Source organism: Rhinoderma darwinii, chromosome 8 (genome assembly GCF_050947455.1).
Source record: "Rhinoderma darwinii isolate aRhiDar2 chromosome 8, aRhiDar2.hap1, whole genome shotgun sequence".
In the NCBI taxonomy this organism is placed as follows: Eukaryota; Metazoa; Chordata; class Amphibia; order Anura; family Rhinodermatidae; genus Rhinoderma; species Rhinoderma darwinii.
This window is the reverse complement of record NC_134694.1, coordinates 66,240,996-66,263,097: the sequence shown is the minus strand read 5'-3', so window position 1 is coordinate 66,263,097 and position 22,102 is coordinate 66,240,996. Positions and strand designations below refer to the sequence as shown.

The following is a 22,102-nucleotide window of genomic DNA, read 5'->3' as shown; positions in this document are numbered from 1 at the left end:
CAATGGCATACATTTCTTCGCACCAAAAAATCCCCAGTAGGCCAAATGTTGGTCCTTTCCTTCTGAGCCCTCCCATGGACCCAAACGGCAGTTTATCACCACAAATGTGGTATTGCTGCACTCAGGAGAAATTGGGCAACAAAATTGGGTATTGTTTTCCTTGGGAAAATAAGAAATTTTGATAAAAAATTACATCTTATTGGAAAAAATGTCATTTATTAAATTTCATAGCCCAATTCAAATACGTGCTGTGAGAAAACTGTGGGGTCAAAATGGTAACAACAACCATAAATTAATTCCTTGAGGGGTGTAGTGTCCAAAATGGGGTCACTTTTGGGGGATTCATACAGTTTTGGCACATCAACACCTCTTCAAACCTGGCACGCTGCCTAAAATATATTCTAATAAAAAAAATAGGCCCCAAAATGCACTAGGTGCTTCTTTGCTTCTGGGGCTTGTGTTTTAGTCCACGAGCACACTAGGGCCACATGTGGGACATTTCTAAAAACTGCAGAATCTAGATAATACATATTTAGTAGTGTTTTTCTGGTAAAACCTTCTGTGTTACAGAAAAAAATTGAAAAAAATGGAAATTCAGCAAGAAAAATTAAATTAGCAAATTTCACCTCCACTTTGCTTTAAATCCTGTGAAATGCCTAAAAGGTTAAAAAAAACTTTCTAAATGCTGTTTTGAATACTTTGAGGGGTCTAGTTTTTAAAATGGGGTGTTTTATGGGGGTTTTTAATACATAGGCCCCTCAAAGCCACTTGTGAACTGAACAGGTACCTTAAAAAAAAGGCGTTTGACTATTTTCTTAAAAATATGAGAAATTGCGGTTTATGTTCTAAGCCTTGTAACGTCCAAGAAAAATAAAACAATGTTAAAAAAACGATTCAAATCTAACATATGGGAAATGTTAATTAGTAACTATTTTGTGTGGTATAACCATCTGCCTTACAAGCAGATGAATTTAAATTCAGAAAAATTTAACATTTTCTCTAAATTTTGCAATTTTTCACAAATAAACACTGACTATATCGACCAAATTTTACCACTAAAATAAATCCCAATGTCTCAAAAGAGAACAATCTCAGAATCGCTTGGATAGGTTTAAGCATTCCGAAGTTATTACCACATAAACTGAAATATGTCAGATTTCAAAAATGGGCTCTAAACCTTAAAGAGGCTCTGTCACCACATTATAAGTGCCCTATATTGTACATAATATGATCGGCGCTGTAATGTAGATTACAGCAGTGTTTTTTAGCGTTATGATAATGAGTTTCTTAATGGACAACTGGGCGTGTTTTACTTTTTGACCAAGTGGGTGTTGTGGAGAGAAAAGTGTATGACGCTGACCAATCAGCGACCAATCAGCTTCATACACTTCTCCCCATTCATTTACACAGCACATAGCTATATCGCTATGTGCAGCCACATAAACAGACTATAATGTTACTCAAGTGTCCTGACAGTGAATATACATTACCTCCAGCCAGGATGTGATGTCTATTCACTATCCTGACACTTCTGTAGTGTCTCTGTGAGATTTACAGCAAGGCAAGCGTAATCTCGTTTTAAATGACAGGTTACATCGTAATCTCGCGAGATTACGCTTGCCTTGCTGTAAATATCACAGAGACGCTACAGAAGTGTCAGGAATAGACATCACGTCCTGGCTGGAGGTAATGTATATTCACTGTCAGGACACTTGAGTAACGTCATAGTGTGTTTATGTGGCTGCACATAGCGATATAGCTATATCGCTATGTGCTGTGTAAATGAATGGGGAGAAGTGTATGACGCTGATTGGTCACTGATTGGTCAGCGTCATAAACTTCTCTCCACAACGCCCACTTGGTCAAAAAGTAAAAAACACGCCCAGTTGTCCATTAAGAAACTCATTAGCATAAAGCTAATATAGGTCATAACTCCGTAAAAAATGATTGTTTTTCTAAATAAAAAACACTGCTGTAATCTACATTACAGCGCCAATCACATTATGTACAAGATAGGGCACTTATAATGTAGTGACAGAGCCTCTTTAAGGCCAAAACAAGGCTGCGTTAATGTATAGAAAAATGTAATGTGAATGGGGCCTTACATAAATTAATGCCACAGAGCGAGTTTGAATTATATTATTGTTTAATGATAAAGCCAGCATCACTTTGTACTTTTCAGTTGTTTATGATACAAGATAAACCCAGTTTGTTTCAAAAGTGCTCCCAAAGGTAAAAATGGAGAGCCTAATTTTAGACCTTGACCCCATTCAACCTTTGATCGTCACAGTGAACAGACAGGGATTTGTGAGAGCAGTATCAGCACTTGATAGTGTCATATAAATAGCTAGAAGTCAGAGTAATGAGTGACTAGGTCCTGTGTTTTGTTTTTTTTTGTCGACTGATGCTATCGATCTCATACAACTGTGAGGACAGCCAAAAGGTGAATTGTACCTTAGTAAATGAGGTCATCACTAGTTTAAAAAGAATCAAAAAATTTTTTGTAGTCGTGACTTTTCCGTTAATATGGTTTCTCCCTTTTATGAGACATGTACAGCATATTACATTGGAGTTCGATCTTGTTGAGGTGGATTGACTACTTATTGCTTAAAATATCACAGTTCTGAAATAGTAACTCCACAGATTCCAGCAGGATCAGGCAGCAATCTTCATGTTTGTGGCGGCCAACAGAAACCACTCCCTGACTGATCTAGAGGAGATGGGGATTTCCGGAGATGGATTCTTCCAGATGATTGTTACAAGATATACCACTGCTTGCACAGAGATCGCTTCAAGGGACAGTCATGATTTATTATTTTTTTAATTAATTTGCGTTTTTATTTAATAAAATATTATATTGACTGTTTTTTCACATACAATGTTTTTTTTATTAACTCTTTCTTATTGTACTGGGGGCTGCCATGTTTTATTTCATCTATGTATGTGTCTCTTAACGACACATACACAGATGGAATACGGCAGCTACAGTGCATAGGAGATAATGAACGGCTTCCGCCCATTGCCTCTGCCGTCTGGCTCTGTACTGCGCAATCGCAGTTCAGAGCGACCCAGCATAGAAGCTGGTTTGTAGGGGGAAAGCCGGCGCCATTATGAAGACCAGCCGCACTGCAGGTAAGGTGTGTGTGTGTCTAAATGAAAAAATGAAAGGCGTCATTCATCCTTCCGTTTTGGGTTGCTGGTTCCGCTCTCCATTATGTCTCAGGGTACGTGCTGGCATTGGTTTTCTGTATGACGTATTTTTTGTTTCCTTATCTATTATTTACAAGTCTTACCTTGCCTGACTATTTTTGCCCAGGTACTTTGTTGGGATTTTCCTAGCCTGTTCATACATATTGTATATGTGGATAGGCAGCACTTCCCTATACATTTGGGCATAGTCATTCTATATGCACGTTTTATCTTCCCTTTCCCTGTGGGTTATATGAGCGGTTCCCGGTTACCCTTGGTTGGCTGACTCTGTATGTTCATGGTCTTTCACATCTGACCGCACTGTCTTTATCTCCATATGTGGTTCATTCGTTTTTATATTCCGTGTTATCTGTTGTATCTTATCTAATAAAGATTTTGAACTTTTGTATGCTATATAGTTCATTATTATTCTTAGGGCCATGTCCCTTTTTTGTTCGCTTTAGGTTGTTTAAGGTGTGTGTGTCTGTCTGTCCCGCTCTCTCTCTCACGGCCCCCCCTCACGACTCCCCTCGCAACCACCCCGCACACCTGCTGTAACTGTGTGTGTGTATGTGTGTAGTAGAGCTGTGTGTGCGCGCACAGCAGAGCTGTGTGTGTGTGCACGCGTAGCAGAGCTGTGTGTGTGTGTGTAGTGTGCGCAGTAGAGCTTTGTCCTATTTTTATTCTATTTCAGTGATTCCAACGGACCTTATTTTTAAAACTCTACCCTTCAAAGGTATTCATCTAGGGGTATAGTGAGAAATTTGTTAGGGGTTTTTCAAAAATATTAAAATTTTGTGTGACCAATTATAATGTGAAACCCCATTAGGTATTCATCTAGAGGTGTAGTAAGAATTTTTAGTTTTGTTTGGGCTTCTTTTAACTTTTAGAAAGTGGGCAAAAATATATGAAAATAAAATTACTCACCTTCAAAAATCAATTTATAATGGCCAATTTGTAAAATGAACGGGTTTATAAATAAAATAATCTAAAACTCAGTGGAGATATGGCAACGTTTAAAGCATTCATTGATGCATAGGATTGGCTTTATGGGGCATGTCTCGCACTGTTGGATAGTGTCTTTTCTAAAGCCTTTTTTGGAACACACCCGGCATCTTTTCTGGGGTCTTGTTTTCTTCTCAGTGGGGGGTATTACTGAGAGAAAGTGCTGGCCTGGGATTATACAGCAACTGTAATCTCCCGAAGTGCCCTCCCCTTCCAGGTTGTCAAATAAAAGGTGCTTGATAATAGTCTCCTGAAATTGGAGAAATGTATTTCTATTGCCTGCGTATCTGGACACCACAAATGCCATTTGGGTGCCAGCTTCTTGTACCAGGTCTTACTTTTCCGCATGGCACTATACGGCTTTATGACCTGATCAGATAGATCCACCCCACCCATAAAGCGGTTATAATCCATTACGCAGGCAGGTTTGGCAGTTGTGGTGCTGGAGCCACGAACTGGAACGTTGATGCTGCTACCCTTATGGATGCTAGATAGAATATGGACATCTTTCTTGTCCCTATAGTTCACCAGCAGCATATTTTCGCTGCACATTGCTTTGCTTTCTCCTTTTGGCAATGTCTGGCCCCGGAGGGTTTTCAGGAGGCCCTTAGAATTTTATTTTATCATGCCACAGGCCACTGTCGCTCTTGCCAAAAGGCACTTTGAGAGGGATACGGTTATAGAAATTGTCTATATAGACATTATATTCCTTGCCAAGTAGCAGTTGTATAACATCCCACACAATTTTTCCGCTGACACTAAGGGAAGGGGGGCACTCTGGGGGATCAACTTTGGAATCCCTTCCCTCATAAATCCGTAAACAATGCATGTACTTGGTGAAACTTTCGCAGATCTTATATAGGTTTATTCCATACCAGCACTTTTATTTGGGAGGTATTGACGGAAGTGGAGCCTTTCCTTAAAACGGATGAGACACTCGTCTACCACAATATTTTTACCTGGGGTGTAAATTTGGGCAAATATTAAATTAAAATGGTTGACGACCGGCCTTATTTTATATAAATGGTCATAATTTTGATCAATCGGGGGGTGGGCAGCAGGTATTATCTGTGTAATGCAGAAATTTGAGGATGACCTTAAATCTTTTTCTGGTCATAATGGTGCCATAAAAGGGGGATATTATATAGGACATCTGATGATCAGTAGTCCCTAATGCTGGGTTTCTTTATGAGGCCCATATTCAGTAACAGACCCCAAAATTTGCAAAGCTCCTCTGAGTTTGTGGGGGTCCAAATTTGGCCTTTGGAATAGTAGGATGTGGGATTGTGGGCGAGAAATTGTTACGCATATAAATTTGTCTGTTTGACCATTAAATTTACATATTCAGCGGAGAAAAATTATTTGAAAAAATTCAAACTCTCCAAACCCCGTGGTCTCCACTTGGATTCCCGAGGTTGCGGTGAAGTCGGGAACCTGGGGGGCATAATTTGTATAATCCATATTGCCTATCAGGGGGCTGGTCGGAACCAGCAACTCTCCTGCACTGCTGGAGGGTCTCATGAGACTCGCTGGACGAAGATGATGTCAGCACGAACTGCATTTCATCCTCGCTAGCAGAGTCTGTATCTGAGAATAGCATAGCGTATGCCTCCTCTGGGCTATAAAATTTCTGCGCCATATTGCAGTAATGTACACTACAATGTAACAGATATAATTTGATCGTAACCCTAAAACGTAACTGACCCTAAGAAAAAAAAAAATGTTATATTTTTTTTATATATATATTTTTTGTATTCACTAGAAAAAAACAAACTGGTGCTCTCAAATTGTAGGAGCGGGATGGAACTGACTGGATCACTGCATAAAACTGTCACTTTATGTGGCACGGCAACAGTGAATGTCGGCGATCTGGGGGTATTTAGGGTATCGCCTAAAGTAATATGGCGCAGTAATTTCACTGGGGTAATGGGTGGGCAATTTGGGGATTATTTTATAATTACTGGAACAGGAGAGATCTGGGGAGATCTAGAAGAGATCTTTATTCACTTTTTCTTTCTGACAGGGCTTTACACACCGACTCTCACAAGCTCTCTGACAGAAATTAGCTTGTTAGGGCCGGTGATGAGAAGAATCATGCGTCTTTTGTTTACCTATGCTGTGATTGGTCAGTTTTGAATGACCAATCACAGCGATCGACGTCAGAGGACCGCTCTGATTGGTATTGTGCCGGCGAGTGGTAAGTGTGTGTTGTCGCTCGCCACCGTGATCTGCCCGTTGTCACCATGTCATTTGACATGGTGAAAGTTTATTTTCGTCACGTAACTGTACGTGAAAAGCCAGGCAAACAACGCCGATTGTCACGTACAGCTACGTGATTGGGCAGGAAGGGGTTAAAGGTGTCGCACTATGTACTGTAAATTGATACCCCTTGAGGAAGCGGATATCGCGAATCGCGCGTCGGGTTTCTATACACAGGCTACCAGGACTTTCACTATGGGTAAGGCCCCATGCACACGACCGTAAAAACTCCTGTAATTACGGGCCCATAGACTTCTATTGGCCACGGGTACCTCCCCGTATGCTTACGGGAAGGTGCCCGTGCCGTTGAAAAAGATAGAACATGTCCTATTTCAGGCCGTAATTACGGCACGGGCAGGCCCATAGTCACGGTCCAGGGTGCTGAAAGAGTTAAACGATCGGCAGTAACTGTTTCAGCACCCTGGACAGTGGTTACCGATCACAATATAGATAAAGCTGTAAAAAAAAAAAACACGTTCATACTTACCCAGAACTCCCAGCTTCTTCCTCCAGTCCGGCCTCCAGGGATGACGTTACAGCCCATGTGACCGCTGCAGCCATTCACAGGCCAATCACTGGCTGCAGCGGTCATATGGACTGCCGCGTCATCCAGGGAGGTCGTACTAGATGTCAAGAGAGTGACGCGTCACCAAGACAACGGCCGGGTAAGTATGAATTTCTTTTACTTTTATTACGGAAAGGGCTGTCCGCTCTATCAGTGCAGGATAGAGAGAAAGAAGGGCTGCCGATTAGTGCAGTGCAACTTTGCAGCCAAAAACGTGGTCGGCCTTAGCTATGTGCGACACGTGCGGTCGCACAGGGCGCCGGCCGCCATGCTGTAAGGGGGGCGCCAGTGGGTACGAGCAGAAGAGAGGAGAAATGTTCCTCCCTCTGCACTGCTGCGTGAAGTGAGCGCTGATTGGAGGAGCAGCAGGTGCTTCTGTTTGCTCCACCAATCGGCACAGCCTGAACTGCAGTGTCACACACACTCAGCACCTCACACAGCTCCTTCCTGCTGCCCCAGTGAAGACTCCTCCACGGAGCTCCAGAGTCAGGTAAGAGCAGAGGCTTTAGCTTAATCTGTGTTTATTTATGTGCTGTGTGAGGGAGGAGGAGAGAGGGGGCTTTATGTCATGTGTAACAGGATGTTTTTGTTTTTAAAAGATCGATTTTGTGGGGGAGGGGAGACTAGGTTAGAGGTACTTTGAGTGTGTATTTTTTACAGATCGATTTTGAGGGTGAGGGGACATTGCCCTAAATGCTATAGGAGTGTGGGGGGATTCTTTATACATGTATTTTGTGGGGAGGGGGACTTCTGTATAGTTTATTTAGTGGTGTAGGAGCTTATTATGAATCATGGGGGAGGGGAACTTAGCGTTCTGTATGGGGAGAAAGGATTCTTTAGGGTACGGCCACACGGAGTGGCCCTCACACTGTCGCAACGTGGCCAACAACCGCGCTGGCACTATGTAGGAGCGGCTGTCAAATACCTTGTTAAGGGGTATTCCGGTTACACTCGTGTGCGCACTGCCGCTCCATTCATTCTCTATGGGAGCGCCGGAGATAGCGAGTGCAGTGTTCTGCTTTTTCCGGCGCTCCCATAGAGAATGAATAGGAGGTAAGTTGTTGTAATTTGCAAAATCGTGCGGCCATAAAGGGTGTATTAATTCATGGCGAATGTAACCGGAATACGTGCGGCCACTAACAGGCTGTTTGACAGCCGCACTGAACATGGTGCCGGCGTGGTTGTTAGCTGCGTTGTAACCGTGTCAGGGCCGCTCTGTGTGGCCTTACCCATAGGCTGGATTCACACGAGCGTGTGCCTTTTGCGCACGCAAAAAACGTGGCGTTTTGCCTGCGCAAAATGCATTTGACAGCTGCGTGTGTCAGCCCCGTATGATGCGCGGCTGCGTGCTTTTTGCGCAGCCGCCATCATTATGACACTCCATTTGGCTGTTTGTAAACAGAAAAGCACGTGGTGCTTTTCTGTTTTCATTCATCCTTTTGACAGCTGGTGCGTGAATCACGCTGTTCGCATGGAAGTGCTTCCGTGTGGCATGCGTGGTTTTCACGCACCCATTGACTTCAATGGGTGCGTGATGCGCAAAAAACGCTCAAAGAACGGACATGTCGTGACTTTTACGCAGCGGACTCACGCAGCGTAAAAATCACACACATGTCTGCACGGCCCCATAGACTAATATAGGTCCGTGCAACGCGCATGAAAATCACGCGCGTTGCACGGACGTAATTCCCGTTCGTCTGAATAAGCCATTAGAGATAATATTTGTGGGGGAGAGCAACTTAATTATAAGGGTAGGAACACACAGGGCGGATACGTAAAACTACACAGTGTATACGTCCTGAGAACCGCAGGGAATTTCACCTGAAAAACAGCACCAAATTTTGGTGTCGTTTTTTGGGTGGAAAGACTGCAGAAATAAATTTTAAAAAAAGCTATTACCCCCGGCCGTAGTCCCTCTCTCTCTCTGAGCGTAGCCCCGCCACCTGCGATGACGCTGTAGTCCATGTGACCGCTGCAGCCTTTGATTGGCTGCAGCTGTCACATGGGATGCATCATCATCCCTGGAGGCCGGGCTACGCTCAGAACAGAATACGCATCGCTATGACTACGGCCGGGTGTATTACCTTTTTTTTTCTCATTAGAGATTAACGATAAGCAAAGTTTTTATCATTGATCTTCCCCTTTGTTAACACTGACCAAATATCATTATAATTGGTCAGAAACTGGCGAATCAGGATGATAATTGGCTAAACTAAATAGGCCTTTAACCCCTTAATGACCAGCCTATTTTAGACCTTAATGACCAAGCCATTTTTTACGTTTTTCCATCGTCTCATTCCAAGAGCTATAACGTTTTTATTTTTGCGTCGACATAGCTGTATAAGGTCTTGTTTTTTGCGGGACAAGTTGTACTTTTTAATAGCACCATTTTGGGGGACATATTATTTATTGATTAACTTTTTCGCGTCTTAAATCTACGCCGTTTACCGTGTGATATAAATAACACAATAACTTTATTCAGCGGGTTGTTACGATTGCAACGATACCAAATTTGTATAGTTTTTGTATGTTTTACTACTTTTACACAGTAAAAACGCTTTTTTTCAAAATTATTTGTTTTTGTGTCTCCATATTTGAAGAGCCGTAACGTTTTTATTTTTTCGCCGATGCGGTTGTATGAGGGCTTTTTTTTTGCGGGAAGACTTGTAGTTTTTATTGGTACCATTTTGGAGTAGATGCGACTTTTGGATCACTTTTTATCACATTTTTTTAAAGTCAGGATTCACAGTTTCCATAGTTTTTTATTACATTTTTTACGACGTTCACCGTGCGGGTTAAATAATGTAAAAGATTTATAGTCAGGGTCGTTACGGACGCGGCGATACCAAATATGTGTAACTTTTTTACTTTATTTTGGTTTTTTAACAGTAAAGCCTTTTGTAAGGGGAAAAGCTGGGTTTTTCATTTTTTTTCACACTTTTTTTTAAATTAACTTTATAAAACTTTTTTTTTACTTTTTTACTAGTCCCACTAGGGGACTATAATATGCGATTCTTCGATCGCTATTATAATACACTGCAATATTTCTGTATTGCAGTGTATTACTGCCTGTCCGTTTAAAACGGACAGGCATCTGCTAGGTCATGCCTCCGGCATGATCTAGCAGGCATTCGCTCCAGGCAAACCTGGGGGCCTTTATTAGGCCCCCGGCTGCCATTAGAGACACAGACACTCGGCGATCGTTTCGCCGGGTGTCGGTGGGAGAGAGAGGGAGCTCCCTCCCTCTCTCCCAAACCACTCAGATACGGTGCACGCTATTGTGCACCGCATCGGAGGGGTTAAACGGGTGAGATCGATACTGCCTCTGGCAGCTGAGAGCAGGGAGATTTGACGCTCCCTGCTCTGTTTACTTCATCCTGATGCAGTGCCGTAAAAAGGCATATGCATCAGAATAAAGCCCGTTAGTGGCCGCCGTTAAAAGGCGAATTGGCGGTCACTAACGGGTTAATGGGGGTATATTCAGGCTTAGTGCCTAGGTCAGCGTGAGCTGTAAATACGGCCCTGCTAAAGACGCAGATGCTATTGAACACTATAGCAGAGCAGGGAGGTATCTCCCTGCTCTGCGATCTACTAGGCTGGTGATTCCCAGCATGAGGTTCCCATGAGAAGCCTCCAGGGGTGCCGCGACACTCCTCTGGACAACTGCCACGGACATGCTTTCTCTCCTCCTCCTCCTCATAGCGCAAAGTGGATGTGAGGAGGAGGAGGAGATTTTTTTGCAGAACCCCTGTAGATGGCACCCCCCGACTAAATGGACAGCGACGTCAGGGGCTTCTCCTGGAGTGGAATCCCCGGTCACAGCGTCAGCAACGCTGAGGACAGGGATTCCGCTTCAGGAGTTAGTTGCCCCTGATGTCACTGTTCACATATGGACAGAGACATCAAGCACTCCGTCAAGGAGCGGAATCCCCAGCCACAGGGAACTACAGTGGCGCTATCTACAGGAAGGGAGTGCTACCTACATGGGGGCTTTGTGGCACTACCAACAAGGGTGTGTGTGGCACTACAAGGGATCTGTGTGGCACTACCTACAAGGGTGTGTGTGGCACTACAAGGGATCTGTGTGGCACTACCTACAAGGGGGCTGTGCGGCAAGGGGGGGATTTGTGGCACTACTTACTAGGGATGCACAATGCATCGAAACTTCGATACTGTGCATCCCCAAATGGTTCGAGCCACACAGCTAAGTATAGTAATACATGATGAATGAGAGCGGCGCTGCGGCTGTGTAATGCAGCCATTGCCCCGCTCCTGAGTCCTGACAAGAGCGCGCCGCGAGGATGATGCGATGCGGCCAGCGCTGCACTAATGAGCAGCGGCATTGAAAACAGAACATGGCGGCCGCACTGTAAAACACCCCCATGTTCTGTCTTCGGTATCTGCGCCGCCGCTCATTAGTGCAGCGCCAGCCGCATTACCTCATGCTGACCGCGCACGCACTTCTGTCAGGAGCGGGGCAATGACTGTATTACACAGCCGCAGCCCCGCTCTATAACGGCGGAGATCAGAGAAACCGCTAATCTCCGCCGCTATTCTCCTGAATGCTGCGATCACAGCTGACTACAGCATTCAAGAGAAATTGAGGAGGGGGGATGCCCCTTGGATCGCGTCACAGGGAATTCCTGTGACGCGATTGAGGGCCATACCATATATGGGCAGACAGCCCAGGGTCCATTGAAGGACCCCATGGCTGTTTTACCATATTTCCTGTTAGGGCATACTTAGGTATGTCCTAACAACTGCCTGTGTACTATCTGTCCACAGGCTAATGTACTGGCATATATCTGATATAGGCCAGTATATTAAAGTTTAAAAATAAAGTAAAAACATAAAGTAATGTTAAATTTAAAAAAATACACATACGCCTTTTTTACAATAAGCATTAAAATAAGTCTCAATACATAAAATATACACATTCGGTATTGGCGTGGCCGTAATAACCTGCACAACAATTTTTTTGCCGCATTTATGATGTGTGCGCTGTAAAAAAAAACTAAAAAAAAAACTTCTTTCACTTATTAATGTGAGGCGCGAGGTGTGATGAATTTAACCTCCATGTGTCTCAAATTAATAGTAATTAACCCCATCATGTACCTCACACATTAACCCGTTATGACTGAGAAACAGGATGGGGTTAATTACTACTAATTTGAGGCACATGGAGGTTAAATTCAGCATCACACCTCGCGCCTCACATCAGAAAATGGAAGAACTTTTTTTAATTACTGTTGGCAAAGTATCGTTTTGGTATCGAAATTGCAATACTACACGAAGTATCGGTATCGAAGTCCAAATTCAGGTATCGTGACATCCCTACTACCTACAAAGGGGCTGTGTTGCACGACCTACAGGGGGCTGTGTTGCACGACCTACAGGGGGCTGTGTGGCACGACCTACAAGGGGGCTGTGTGGCACGACCTACAAGGGGGCTGTGTGGCACGACCTAACAAGGGGGCTGTGTGGCACGACCTACAAGGGGGCTGTGTGGCACGACCTACAAGGGGGCTGTGTGGCACGACCTACAAGGGGGCTGTGTGGCACGACCTACAAGGGGGCTGTGTGGCACTATCTACAGGGGGCATCTGTGAGTGGGGGGCTGATGGTCATTTTACTGTGAGTGGGGGCTGATGGTAGTTTTACTGTGAGTGGGGGGATGATGGTAGTTTTACTGTGAGTGGGGGGCTGATGGTAGTTTTACTGTGAGTGGGGGCTGATGGTCATTTTACTGTGAATGGGGGGCTGATGGTAGTTTTACTGTGAGTGGGGGCTGATGGTCATTTTACTGTGAGTGGAGGGCTGATGGTCATTTTACTGTGAGTGGGGGGCCGATGGTCATTTTACTGTGAGTGGGGGGCTGATGGTAGTTTTACTGTGAGTGGGGGCTGATGGTAGTTTTACTGTGAGTGGGGGGCTGATGTTAGTTTTACTGTGAGTGGGGGGCTGATGGTCATTTTACTGTGAGTGGGGGGCTGATTGTCATTTTACTGTGAGTGGGGGGCTGATGGTCATTTTACTGTGAGTGGGGGGCTGATGGTAGTTTTACTCTGAGTGGGGGCTGATGGTCATTTTACTGTGAGTGGAGGGCTGATGGTCGTTTTACTGTGAGTGGGGGGGCTGATGGTCATTTTACTGTGAGTGGGGGGCTGATGGTCATTTTACTGTGAGTGGGGGCTGATGGTCATTTTACTGTGAGTGGAGGGCTGATGGTAGTTTTACTGTGAGTGGGGGGCTGATGGTCATTTTACTGTGAGTGGGGGGCTGATGGTCATTTTACTGTGAGTGGGGGGCTGATCGTCATTTTACTGTGAGTGGGGGGCTGATGGTAGTTTTACTCTGAGTGGGGGCTGATGGTCATTTTACTGTGAGTGGAGGGCTGATGGTCGTTTTACTGTGAGTGGGGGGGCTGATGGTCATTTTACTGTGAGTGGAGGGCTGATGGTCGTTTTACTGTGAGTGGGGGGGCTGATGGTCATTTTACTGTGAGTGGGGGGCTGATGGTCATTTTACTGTGAGTGGGGGCTGATGGTCATTTTACTGTGAGTGGAGGGCTGATGGTAGTTTTACTGTGAGTGGGGGGCTGATGGTCATTTTACTGTGAGTGGGGGGCTGATGGTCATTTTACTGTGAGTGGGGGGCTGATGGTCATTTTACTGTGAGTGGGGGGCTGATGGTAGTTTTACTCTGAGTGGGGGCTGATGGTCATTTTACTGTGAGTGGAGGGCTGATGGTCGTTTTACTGTGAGTGGGGGGCTGATGGTCGTTTTACTGTGAGTGGGGGGGCTGATGGTCATTTTACTGTGAGTGGGGGGCTGATGGTCATTTTACTGTGAGTGAGGGCTGATGGTCATTTTACTGTGAGTGGAGGGCTGATGGTAGTTTTACTGTGAGTGGGGGGCTGATGGTCATTTTACTGTGAGTGGGGGGCTGATGGTCATTTTACTGTGAGTGGAGGGCTGATGGTAGTTTTACTGTGAGTGGGGGGCTGATGGTCATTTTACTGTGAGTGGGGGGCTGATGGTCATTTTACTGTGAGTGGGGGCTGATGGTCATTTTACTGTGAGTGGAGGGCTGATGGTAGTTTTACTCTGAGTGGGGGCTGATGGTCATTTTACTGTGAGTGGAGGGCTGATGGTCGTTTTACTGTGAGTGGGGGGGCTGATGGTCATTTTACTGTGAGTGGGGGGCTGATGGTCATTTTACTGTGAGTGGGGGCTGATGGTCATTTTACTGTGAGTGGGGGGCTGATGGTCATTTTACTGTGAGTGGGGGGCTGATGGTAGTTTTACTGTGAGTGGCGGGCTAATGGTCGTTTTACTGTGAGTGGGGGGCTGATGGTAGTTTTACTGTGAGTGGGGGGATGATGGTCGTTTTACTGTGAGTGGACAGCTAATGGTCATTTTACTGTGAGTGGGGGGCTGATGGTCATTTTACTGTGAGTGGGGGGCTGATGGTAGTTTTACTGTGAGTGGGGGGCTAATGGTCGTTTTACTGTGAGTGGACGGGCTGATGGTCATTTTAGGGTATGTTCACACGGCAGCGTCCATTACGGCTGAAATTACGGAGCTGTTTTCAGGAGAAAACGGCTCCGGAATTTCAGACGTATTGGCATGTGCAGGCGCTTTTCGCTGCGTCCATTACGGACGTAATTGGAGCTGTTTTTCAAGTCAAGGGAAAACTGCTCCAATTACGTCTCAAGAAGTGACAGGCTTTTCTTTGACGCGGGCGTCTCTTTTACGCGCCGTCTTTTGACAGCTTTTGAGCCGCATTTTCGGACGTAATTCGGGGCTAAAACGCCCGAATTACGTCCGTAAATAGTGTGTGTGAACCCAGCCTTACTGTGAGTGGAGGGGCTGATGGTCATTTTACTGTGAGTCCCCCACAGGTGGTTTCCACCTCTGACCTCCAATTGAAATTAATAGTAGGAAGAAAATAGCTGTGGCGCTCGTTTGGAGCTTTTTTTGCTGCGTCTTTTGCATTCGCTTCAACGGCTTAAAAAAAAACGCTAAAAAACCCCCATCAAATAACGCTGTCAATTCAAAAGCAGATTTTTTCTGCCTTACAAAAAACGCTGTGTGAACATACCCTAAGAATGTAGTGCTTATTTTTAGCTATTTTCTGTCTTTCTCTAAACAATTTTTGGTAGGTGGGCCCGGAGGAATTTTTTTTTTCCAGGGGTGGCTCAAGTCCGAAAAGGTTGGGAAACTCTGTAGCAGGCTACAGCGGCGCCTGCAGCCTATGAGGCGCAGGGACAGGATCCCTGCGCAGTAGGCGTGATGACATCTCTGGATCAAGCCGGCCTACGCAAGGATCCTGTCAGGTGGAGGTGGGGAGCAGTATGGCACTGTCTACAAGGGGGAGGTGGGGGCTGTATGTCACTTTCTACAATGGGGAGGTGGGTGCTGTATGACACTGTCTACAAGGGGGCGGTGGGGGGGCACTGTGTACAAGAGGGAGGTGGGGCTGTATGACACTACAAGGGGCAGATGGGGGGCTGTATGGCACTACAAGGGGCAGATGGGGGCTGTATGACACTACAAGGGGCAGATGGGGGCTGTATGGCACTGTCTACAAGGAGGAGGTGGGGGATTATGGCACTGTCTACAGAGAGGCTGTACGGCACAATCTACAGGGGGCACTTTCTACTAGGGGGGCTGTGGGGGCATTATACTCTGGAGGACATCATACTGTGTAGGGGCACTACAGGGGGCAATATAATGTGTGTGGCAGTTAGGGGGCATAACACTGTGTGGGCACAATTAGAGGACAAAATACTGTGTCCTTGAAGGCGTTATAATATATTACATTATTAAATATTATTATTATTATACTGTGTGTGGGGCACTGTATATATAATTATTGTAGAGTTGCCTCTTTATTATACAAGGGAGGTTGTCCCGCAGGTACATTACCTAGCCCATTACTATTTCTTGCATCAGGAGATATGACGTATAATATGTACTGTAAATATAGCTTCTTTATTGTCCTCACCATTTTTTAAACATCTATGAAATTCCAATAATAAAAATGATTGCATTCAATTCATTTACAGCAAAAGAATTACAGTAATATTTTACCTTACAATTCTTACATTATCCAGCACTTAACCAGTCCCAAACTTGGACTTCCCCCGGCACTAGATACCAAAAAGTAAAAAATAAAATAAAAAGATATATATATATATATATATATGCACATGCACACTATCTGGCCATAAGTATGTGGATCACACCAAATGTGAGCTTGTCGGACATCCCATTCCAAAACCATGGGCATTAATATGGTATTGGGCCCCCTTTTGTGGCTTCAACAGCCTTCACTCTTCTGGGAAGGCTTTCCACAAGATTTGGAGTAAGTCTGTGGGAAATTGAGTCCATTCAGCCAAAAGAGAATTTGTGAGGTCAGGCACTGATTTGGTATGAGAAGGTCTCACAATCGGCATTCAAATTCATTCCAAAGCGGTTTGATGGGGTTGTGAGGTCTGGGCTCTGTACAGGTCACTTGAGTTCCTCCACACCAAACATCTCAAACCATGTCTTTATGGACCTCACTTTGTGCGACGGGGCACAGTCATGCTGGAATCGGAAGAGGCCTCACTTAAAACGGTTGGCACAAAGTTGGAAGCATATAATTGTCTAAAATGCCTTTATATGCTGCAGTATTACCCTTCAGTGGAAATGAGGCGCCTAGCCTAAACCTTGACAATTTTTACACACTATGCATTCAGGTAGGTAACGTTACCTGGCATCCGCCAAACCCAGATTTGTCCATCAGCCCGCCAGACAGTGAAAAGCGATTACTCAGTTTCCACTGCTCAAGAGTCCAGTGGTGGTCCGTTTTACACCACTCCAGCAGACACTTAAGATTGTGCATGGTGATCTTAGGCCTGTGTGCAGCTGCTCGCCCATTAAAACCCATTTCACGAAGCTCCTCCACACAGTTTTGTGCTGATGTCACTTCCAAAGGTAGTTTGGAACTCTAAAAGTAACAGAGGATAGGCAATTTTTACACACCACACACTTCAGCACTTGGTGCTGTTCTGGGAGTTTGCATGGTCTGCCACTTCATAACGGAGCTTTTACTCCTACACACTTCCACTTCACAGTAATAGCACTTACACAGTTGATCGAGCAGATCAGAAATTTCACAAACTGACTTGTGGCAAAGGTGGCATCCTAAGACAGTGTCACGTTTAAAGTTACTGAGCTCCTCAGTACGACCCATACAACTAGGAATAGTTGTCTATGCAGATTGCATGACTGTGATTGATTTTATGCACCTGTTTGCAACGGGTGTGTGTGGCTGAAACATCTGAAGCCAATAATTATGAGGGATGTCCATATACTTATATATACTTATCAATACCAAACAAGGGATGACGTCTCTATAGTTGAATCTCGCGAGACATACTTGAGGTTCTGCTGCTCCATGTTGCCCTGACGTTATTTGAGTTGACATTCAGTTTATCCAATCTATGCGCTCCCTGCGGGCATGCGCAGTATGGTGTGTTTAACGCCTATATGGAGGACTATGGACGATTACGTGCGTTACATATGAGTCTCATGATTACCTTTTTTCCTTTCATAGATCGGTGAGTGCCAGCTGATCTAATTTTTAATCAATTACACTGTGTTGGTTTAATCAATCATAAAGATCAATTTTTATATGTTAGCCATGTTGCATCATCTGTTTGTATTATTGCATCATGTCATAACTCATGTTCACTATCTGAATTTAGTTTCACTTGTCACTTTATAGTTATAATATTTATGTATTTTTATATTTTGTATTAATTATGTACTGATTTGTAACACTGATTGTCTGGGCTTTGCCCCCTATATACACACGTGTATGCTTTAACACACCTGACTTGAAAAAGCCTTCATAGAGCAGGTGAAATGTTGCAGTGGATGCTGGATGAATAAACAAGAGTTTTTTGGAGTGCTGCTTCTGTCTGTCTTTTTTTGATTAATGTTATTAAAGGAACACCCCTGGCAAAACTGCTACACTGATACGCTTAGTGCAAGGCCTCAGGGAGCATGACTCAGGGATTTAAACATCACCAAAGACACACAAACAATCATACAATATCAATTTTGCTTGGAATGTTACTTTAAGTCTGTATGTGGTGAAAGTTCTGGTTTGTATTCATTAAATATGAAGAATGGCCACACTGTTTCATACTGTAGTGAACATATTTATTATGCAAGTGCTACTCTTCTAGTCGGATGTTTTACACCTAGTAAATACATTTTAACAGACAGGAGACTTATTGTAAATGTGTTACGTCTATTATTGCACAGTGGTAATGATGAAAGATACAGCAGTGTCAATGCATGAAAGCACATAAATATATTTATACATTATATATACTTAGCCAGCAGTTGGAAAATTTATTTTGACCCAAGGCCCACATACAGATTTAACAAAAACTTGCCTGGGAACGAGTAGGCTGCAGTACAGCACATGTGATTTTTCCTTGCTTTTCATTACTTATCTTCACATTACTAGAAGTTGCTAATGCTTTTTAATATCTGCAATTCCACCACAGTTCTACAATGTATACCATATATAGATCTTAAAAGGAAACAAAATATCCAGCTTTTTTTAGTTTCCATACTTCACAAAGGTTTCCCCGGAGATCCGTAGGATGAGAGCCTGACCAGTCAGCACAGTGAAGTGGGCTGTTACTACAGCTTGTCCCATTCCCAGAGGTCAGACCCCCACCGATCAAACATTAATGGACTAAGGCTAGGCCATCATTGTTAAAGTCCTGGAGAACCCCTATAACTTAAAAAAATAAATAAGATATTTAATTGCAAAAAGACTAAAGGAAAAAACAAAAGACATTATTGGCTCACTTGCATAACATGCGATGACACAAAATATCCAAAATGAAGGTGTTGATTGGTTGCTATGGGTAACTCCAGTACTTTTAATATCTACCAGTTTTCCCAAATCTCATTAAGACTCTGGTATCAAAATCTTACACTCTGTCACTCGAAGTAACTAATCCAGTACAGTTTGGAAAATGAAAACTAAACTTGGGTTGTTATAGGCACCCAGGCCACTTTTTTTTTATGGAGATTGTGTTTAAATACAAGCAGCTACAAATCATTTTCTTAGATGAATTAGTGCTATTTATTCTGCAGGTTCAAATATTGAAGTGCTGTGGTCAAAACTTGGAACCAGTTTGAGCGGCGGTTAGAGAATCTTGCATCCCTAGGAGGCGTACTGCATTTATTTCCATGGCAGAACAAGTGAATTCTGGAGAAAAAGAGAGAAAAAAAATAAATACTTTTAATATATATCCACAGATGATGTAAGGCCCGGTGCAGGTTGCATCGCGGCATAGATGGCACACAGACAGGAGTGATGGCAAGACATGTCCTTACTTTCAGACCGGTCATAAATGTCACACACACGGCTACAGCAAATTACAATTCTTCTAATTGGCGCTGAGAGGCAGTCTTCATTGCAATCGGCAGGCGGATGATGGCTGGCTTGCTGTATACTGGTTGCAGAAAGAGTCAAGGGCGCCTCTACCTGGTACAAAGGTTGGTCTGGCTATTCAGGCCTAGTACGCCACAAAATGGTGGCTGCTGATTTGATCTAATTTGGGATGGTCTCTTTTCTTATTCTTGCACTATGCTTGCCACGCAGGTTCACCCCTTTCTGACTGGCTTGAACATTTCCTTCACAGTCCCACTCTAACCACCTGGCTAGCTCTCCGTTCAGCGTAGGCTGTCATCCCACCCACTGCTCGCTCTTTAGGACTTGCTGCCACTACAGGCCCAATATTAAAAGCAGCCTAGCCCGTTTATCAACACAGGTGTAGCTAGGTTCTCCAGCACCCGGGGGAAAAGATTCAATTTGGTACCCCCCCCCCCCCACCACCACCAGACCTCTTTCCCGACAACTCGTTTCCCCTCGCCATGTTTGTTTTCTCTACCAATCAATGAGGTGTCATTTTTTTTTAATGTAACTTAAGCATGAAGCCATTTGTACATTTTACAAGCAGTATAGTTCTATATACAACACCAGAAGCAAGCTCATTACATATATACAGCACCAGAACAAAACTCAGTACATATATACAGCACCAGAACCAAGCTCAGTACATAAATACAACACCAGCACAAATACAGCTCCCCTGCCATATAGGTTTGTACTAAATTGTATACAGCTCCCAGATGATGTTTCACAAAAAAAAGATAATCATACCACCCATCAGCTCGCTGCAGATGATAGTGACTACAGTGCTGATTAGAGGCAGAATAAACATTTACATTAAGTGACTCACAGGTGACATCAGGTTCTAGTTCTCTCTATTTTATTCTACCAGGGAGGAGGGGGATGTGTGGCACTATCTACAGGGGGCACTAAACTTATGGGGATGCAAACTGGGGTCCTAACTTCTATATTGGGGCATAAACAGGGCCTAACGTCTAGATGGGGGCACAAAGTGACGTTTTCTGTAATTTTACTGCTACAAGGAGTTTCCCCGCAAAGGGCCTACTAAGTCTGTGTCGCCCAAGGGCCCACGAAAACCAGGAGATGGCCCTGATTATAGTAACTATAAATAGGTGTGGTGCAGGGGACCGTGGGTCTCTTTAGCTTAGAGGCCCGGTCGCAATTGTGACCCCTATAGCAACGCCACAGGATGGCTAACTTGCCACAGCGCTCGGTCGAGAACTGCATCCCCTTCATTCTTTACCAGGCACAGCCTCGTACATTTTTCAGTTGCTGTACCTGGTATTGCAGCTCACTGCTATTCAGTCCCATTAACGTGAATTGAACTAAGCTGCAATACAAGGCAGAGCCACTAAAAAAAATGGATAGCCTAAGTATAGGCTATCAATATCAAAGTCCTGGAAAACTCTTAAAAGAACGCTATTCCACTATACAAGGATCAAATGCATAAAAATCCTTTAAAGCGTAATGCCATTACATATGGCTACCCATGAGGTTATCAGCAGTTAGGTGGGAGGAGGGGTGCAAGCAACGCTTTAGCACCTGGGCTATTGAGTTTCATGGAATGCATCTGCCACAAATAAAACGGTCATGCAAATTTATAACACTAACTCACTGTCCCTTACTCTAAAATAAGATATATATGGGCCTGATTTCTATGCTTACCCACAGAGGAGCAGGAGTCCATCAATTGTAAAATGTTTGGGAAGGACAGTTTTCCTGTGGTCCGTACGGATTGTGGCATCAATAAAAGATGTTCCTCTTCTACGAGTACTGGATCTGCTCTACCTAGGCTGGTCCCAGAAGGTGTTTCTGCTGCTGCACGGCTCTGAATCACACAGGAATCAGAACTCCTCCAGCCAAAAAAAGCCAGGGAATGTACGCAACAAAACATGGGATTCAAAATACCCTGAAAAACAAGCAACAATAGTGATCTTTATCTTTAAACCACCAACACACCACATGACACTGCAGCAGTAAGAACTCCATATTAAAACATCAATTCATAATAAAATAAAGACTATCACATGCCATAACTACACACAAATATGGTAGGTTAGGTTCACACCACATTTCATCTGTACACTTGAAGTGCACACAAGTCAATCCTCACTATGTAAATGTTTAATGTGCCCATAGGCCATTATTACCCAGATGCATGGCAAGAGTGTCCTTTTGGCATTCGCTTGGCCGATATACAGGGCGATTAAAAAAGGTTGGTGCAAAACTAAAAGGCCTGTAGTTAAAGTAACATCAGTGGTAAATGATCAGCGAGTGAAAATCAAAGCAATACCGTCTTAGTTGCCCATAGCAACCAATCACAGCACAGCTTTCATTTTCAAGAGCCATATTTGAAATGTGTTACATAGTGCGACATAAGATGGCGACATTGAAGCAAGAAAAAGCTTTTTACGTGTTAGAATTTGCATGAACAGGGTCTGTAGTGACAGTACAGTGATATGTTCAGAATAAATTTGGTAAATGTTCTCCGCATAGAAAAACGGCATTTCGCATTGGGTGAAGCAAATCAAAACCACTGGGCGTTTATGGCATGGGAAAAGTCCGGGCCGCCTAAAGACTTAGGAGGATACA

The 22,102-nt window shown here is 44.0% G+C and overlaps 1 protein-coding gene across 1 annotated transcript in view; it reads right to left on the bottom strand.

Moving 5' to 3' along the window:
• Positions 1 to 18,267: 18,267 nt before the first annotated feature.
• Positions 18,268 to 22,102, bottom strand: part of LOC142658693 (G-protein coupled receptor 143-like) — a 160,321-nt gene continuing 156,486 nt past the window's right edge. Inside the window, exons 8-9 of the mRNA XM_075834293.1 lie at positions 21,176 to 21,419; positions 18,268 to 19,303 (exon numbers count right to left, since the gene is read on the bottom strand). Of these exons, the coding sequence (XP_075690408.1) occupies positions 19,212 to 19,303; positions 21,176 to 21,419 (336 nt within the window). The 3' untranslated portion in view covers positions 18,268 to 19,211. The remainder of the gene's footprint in view (positions 19,304 to 21,175; positions 21,420 to 22,102) is intronic.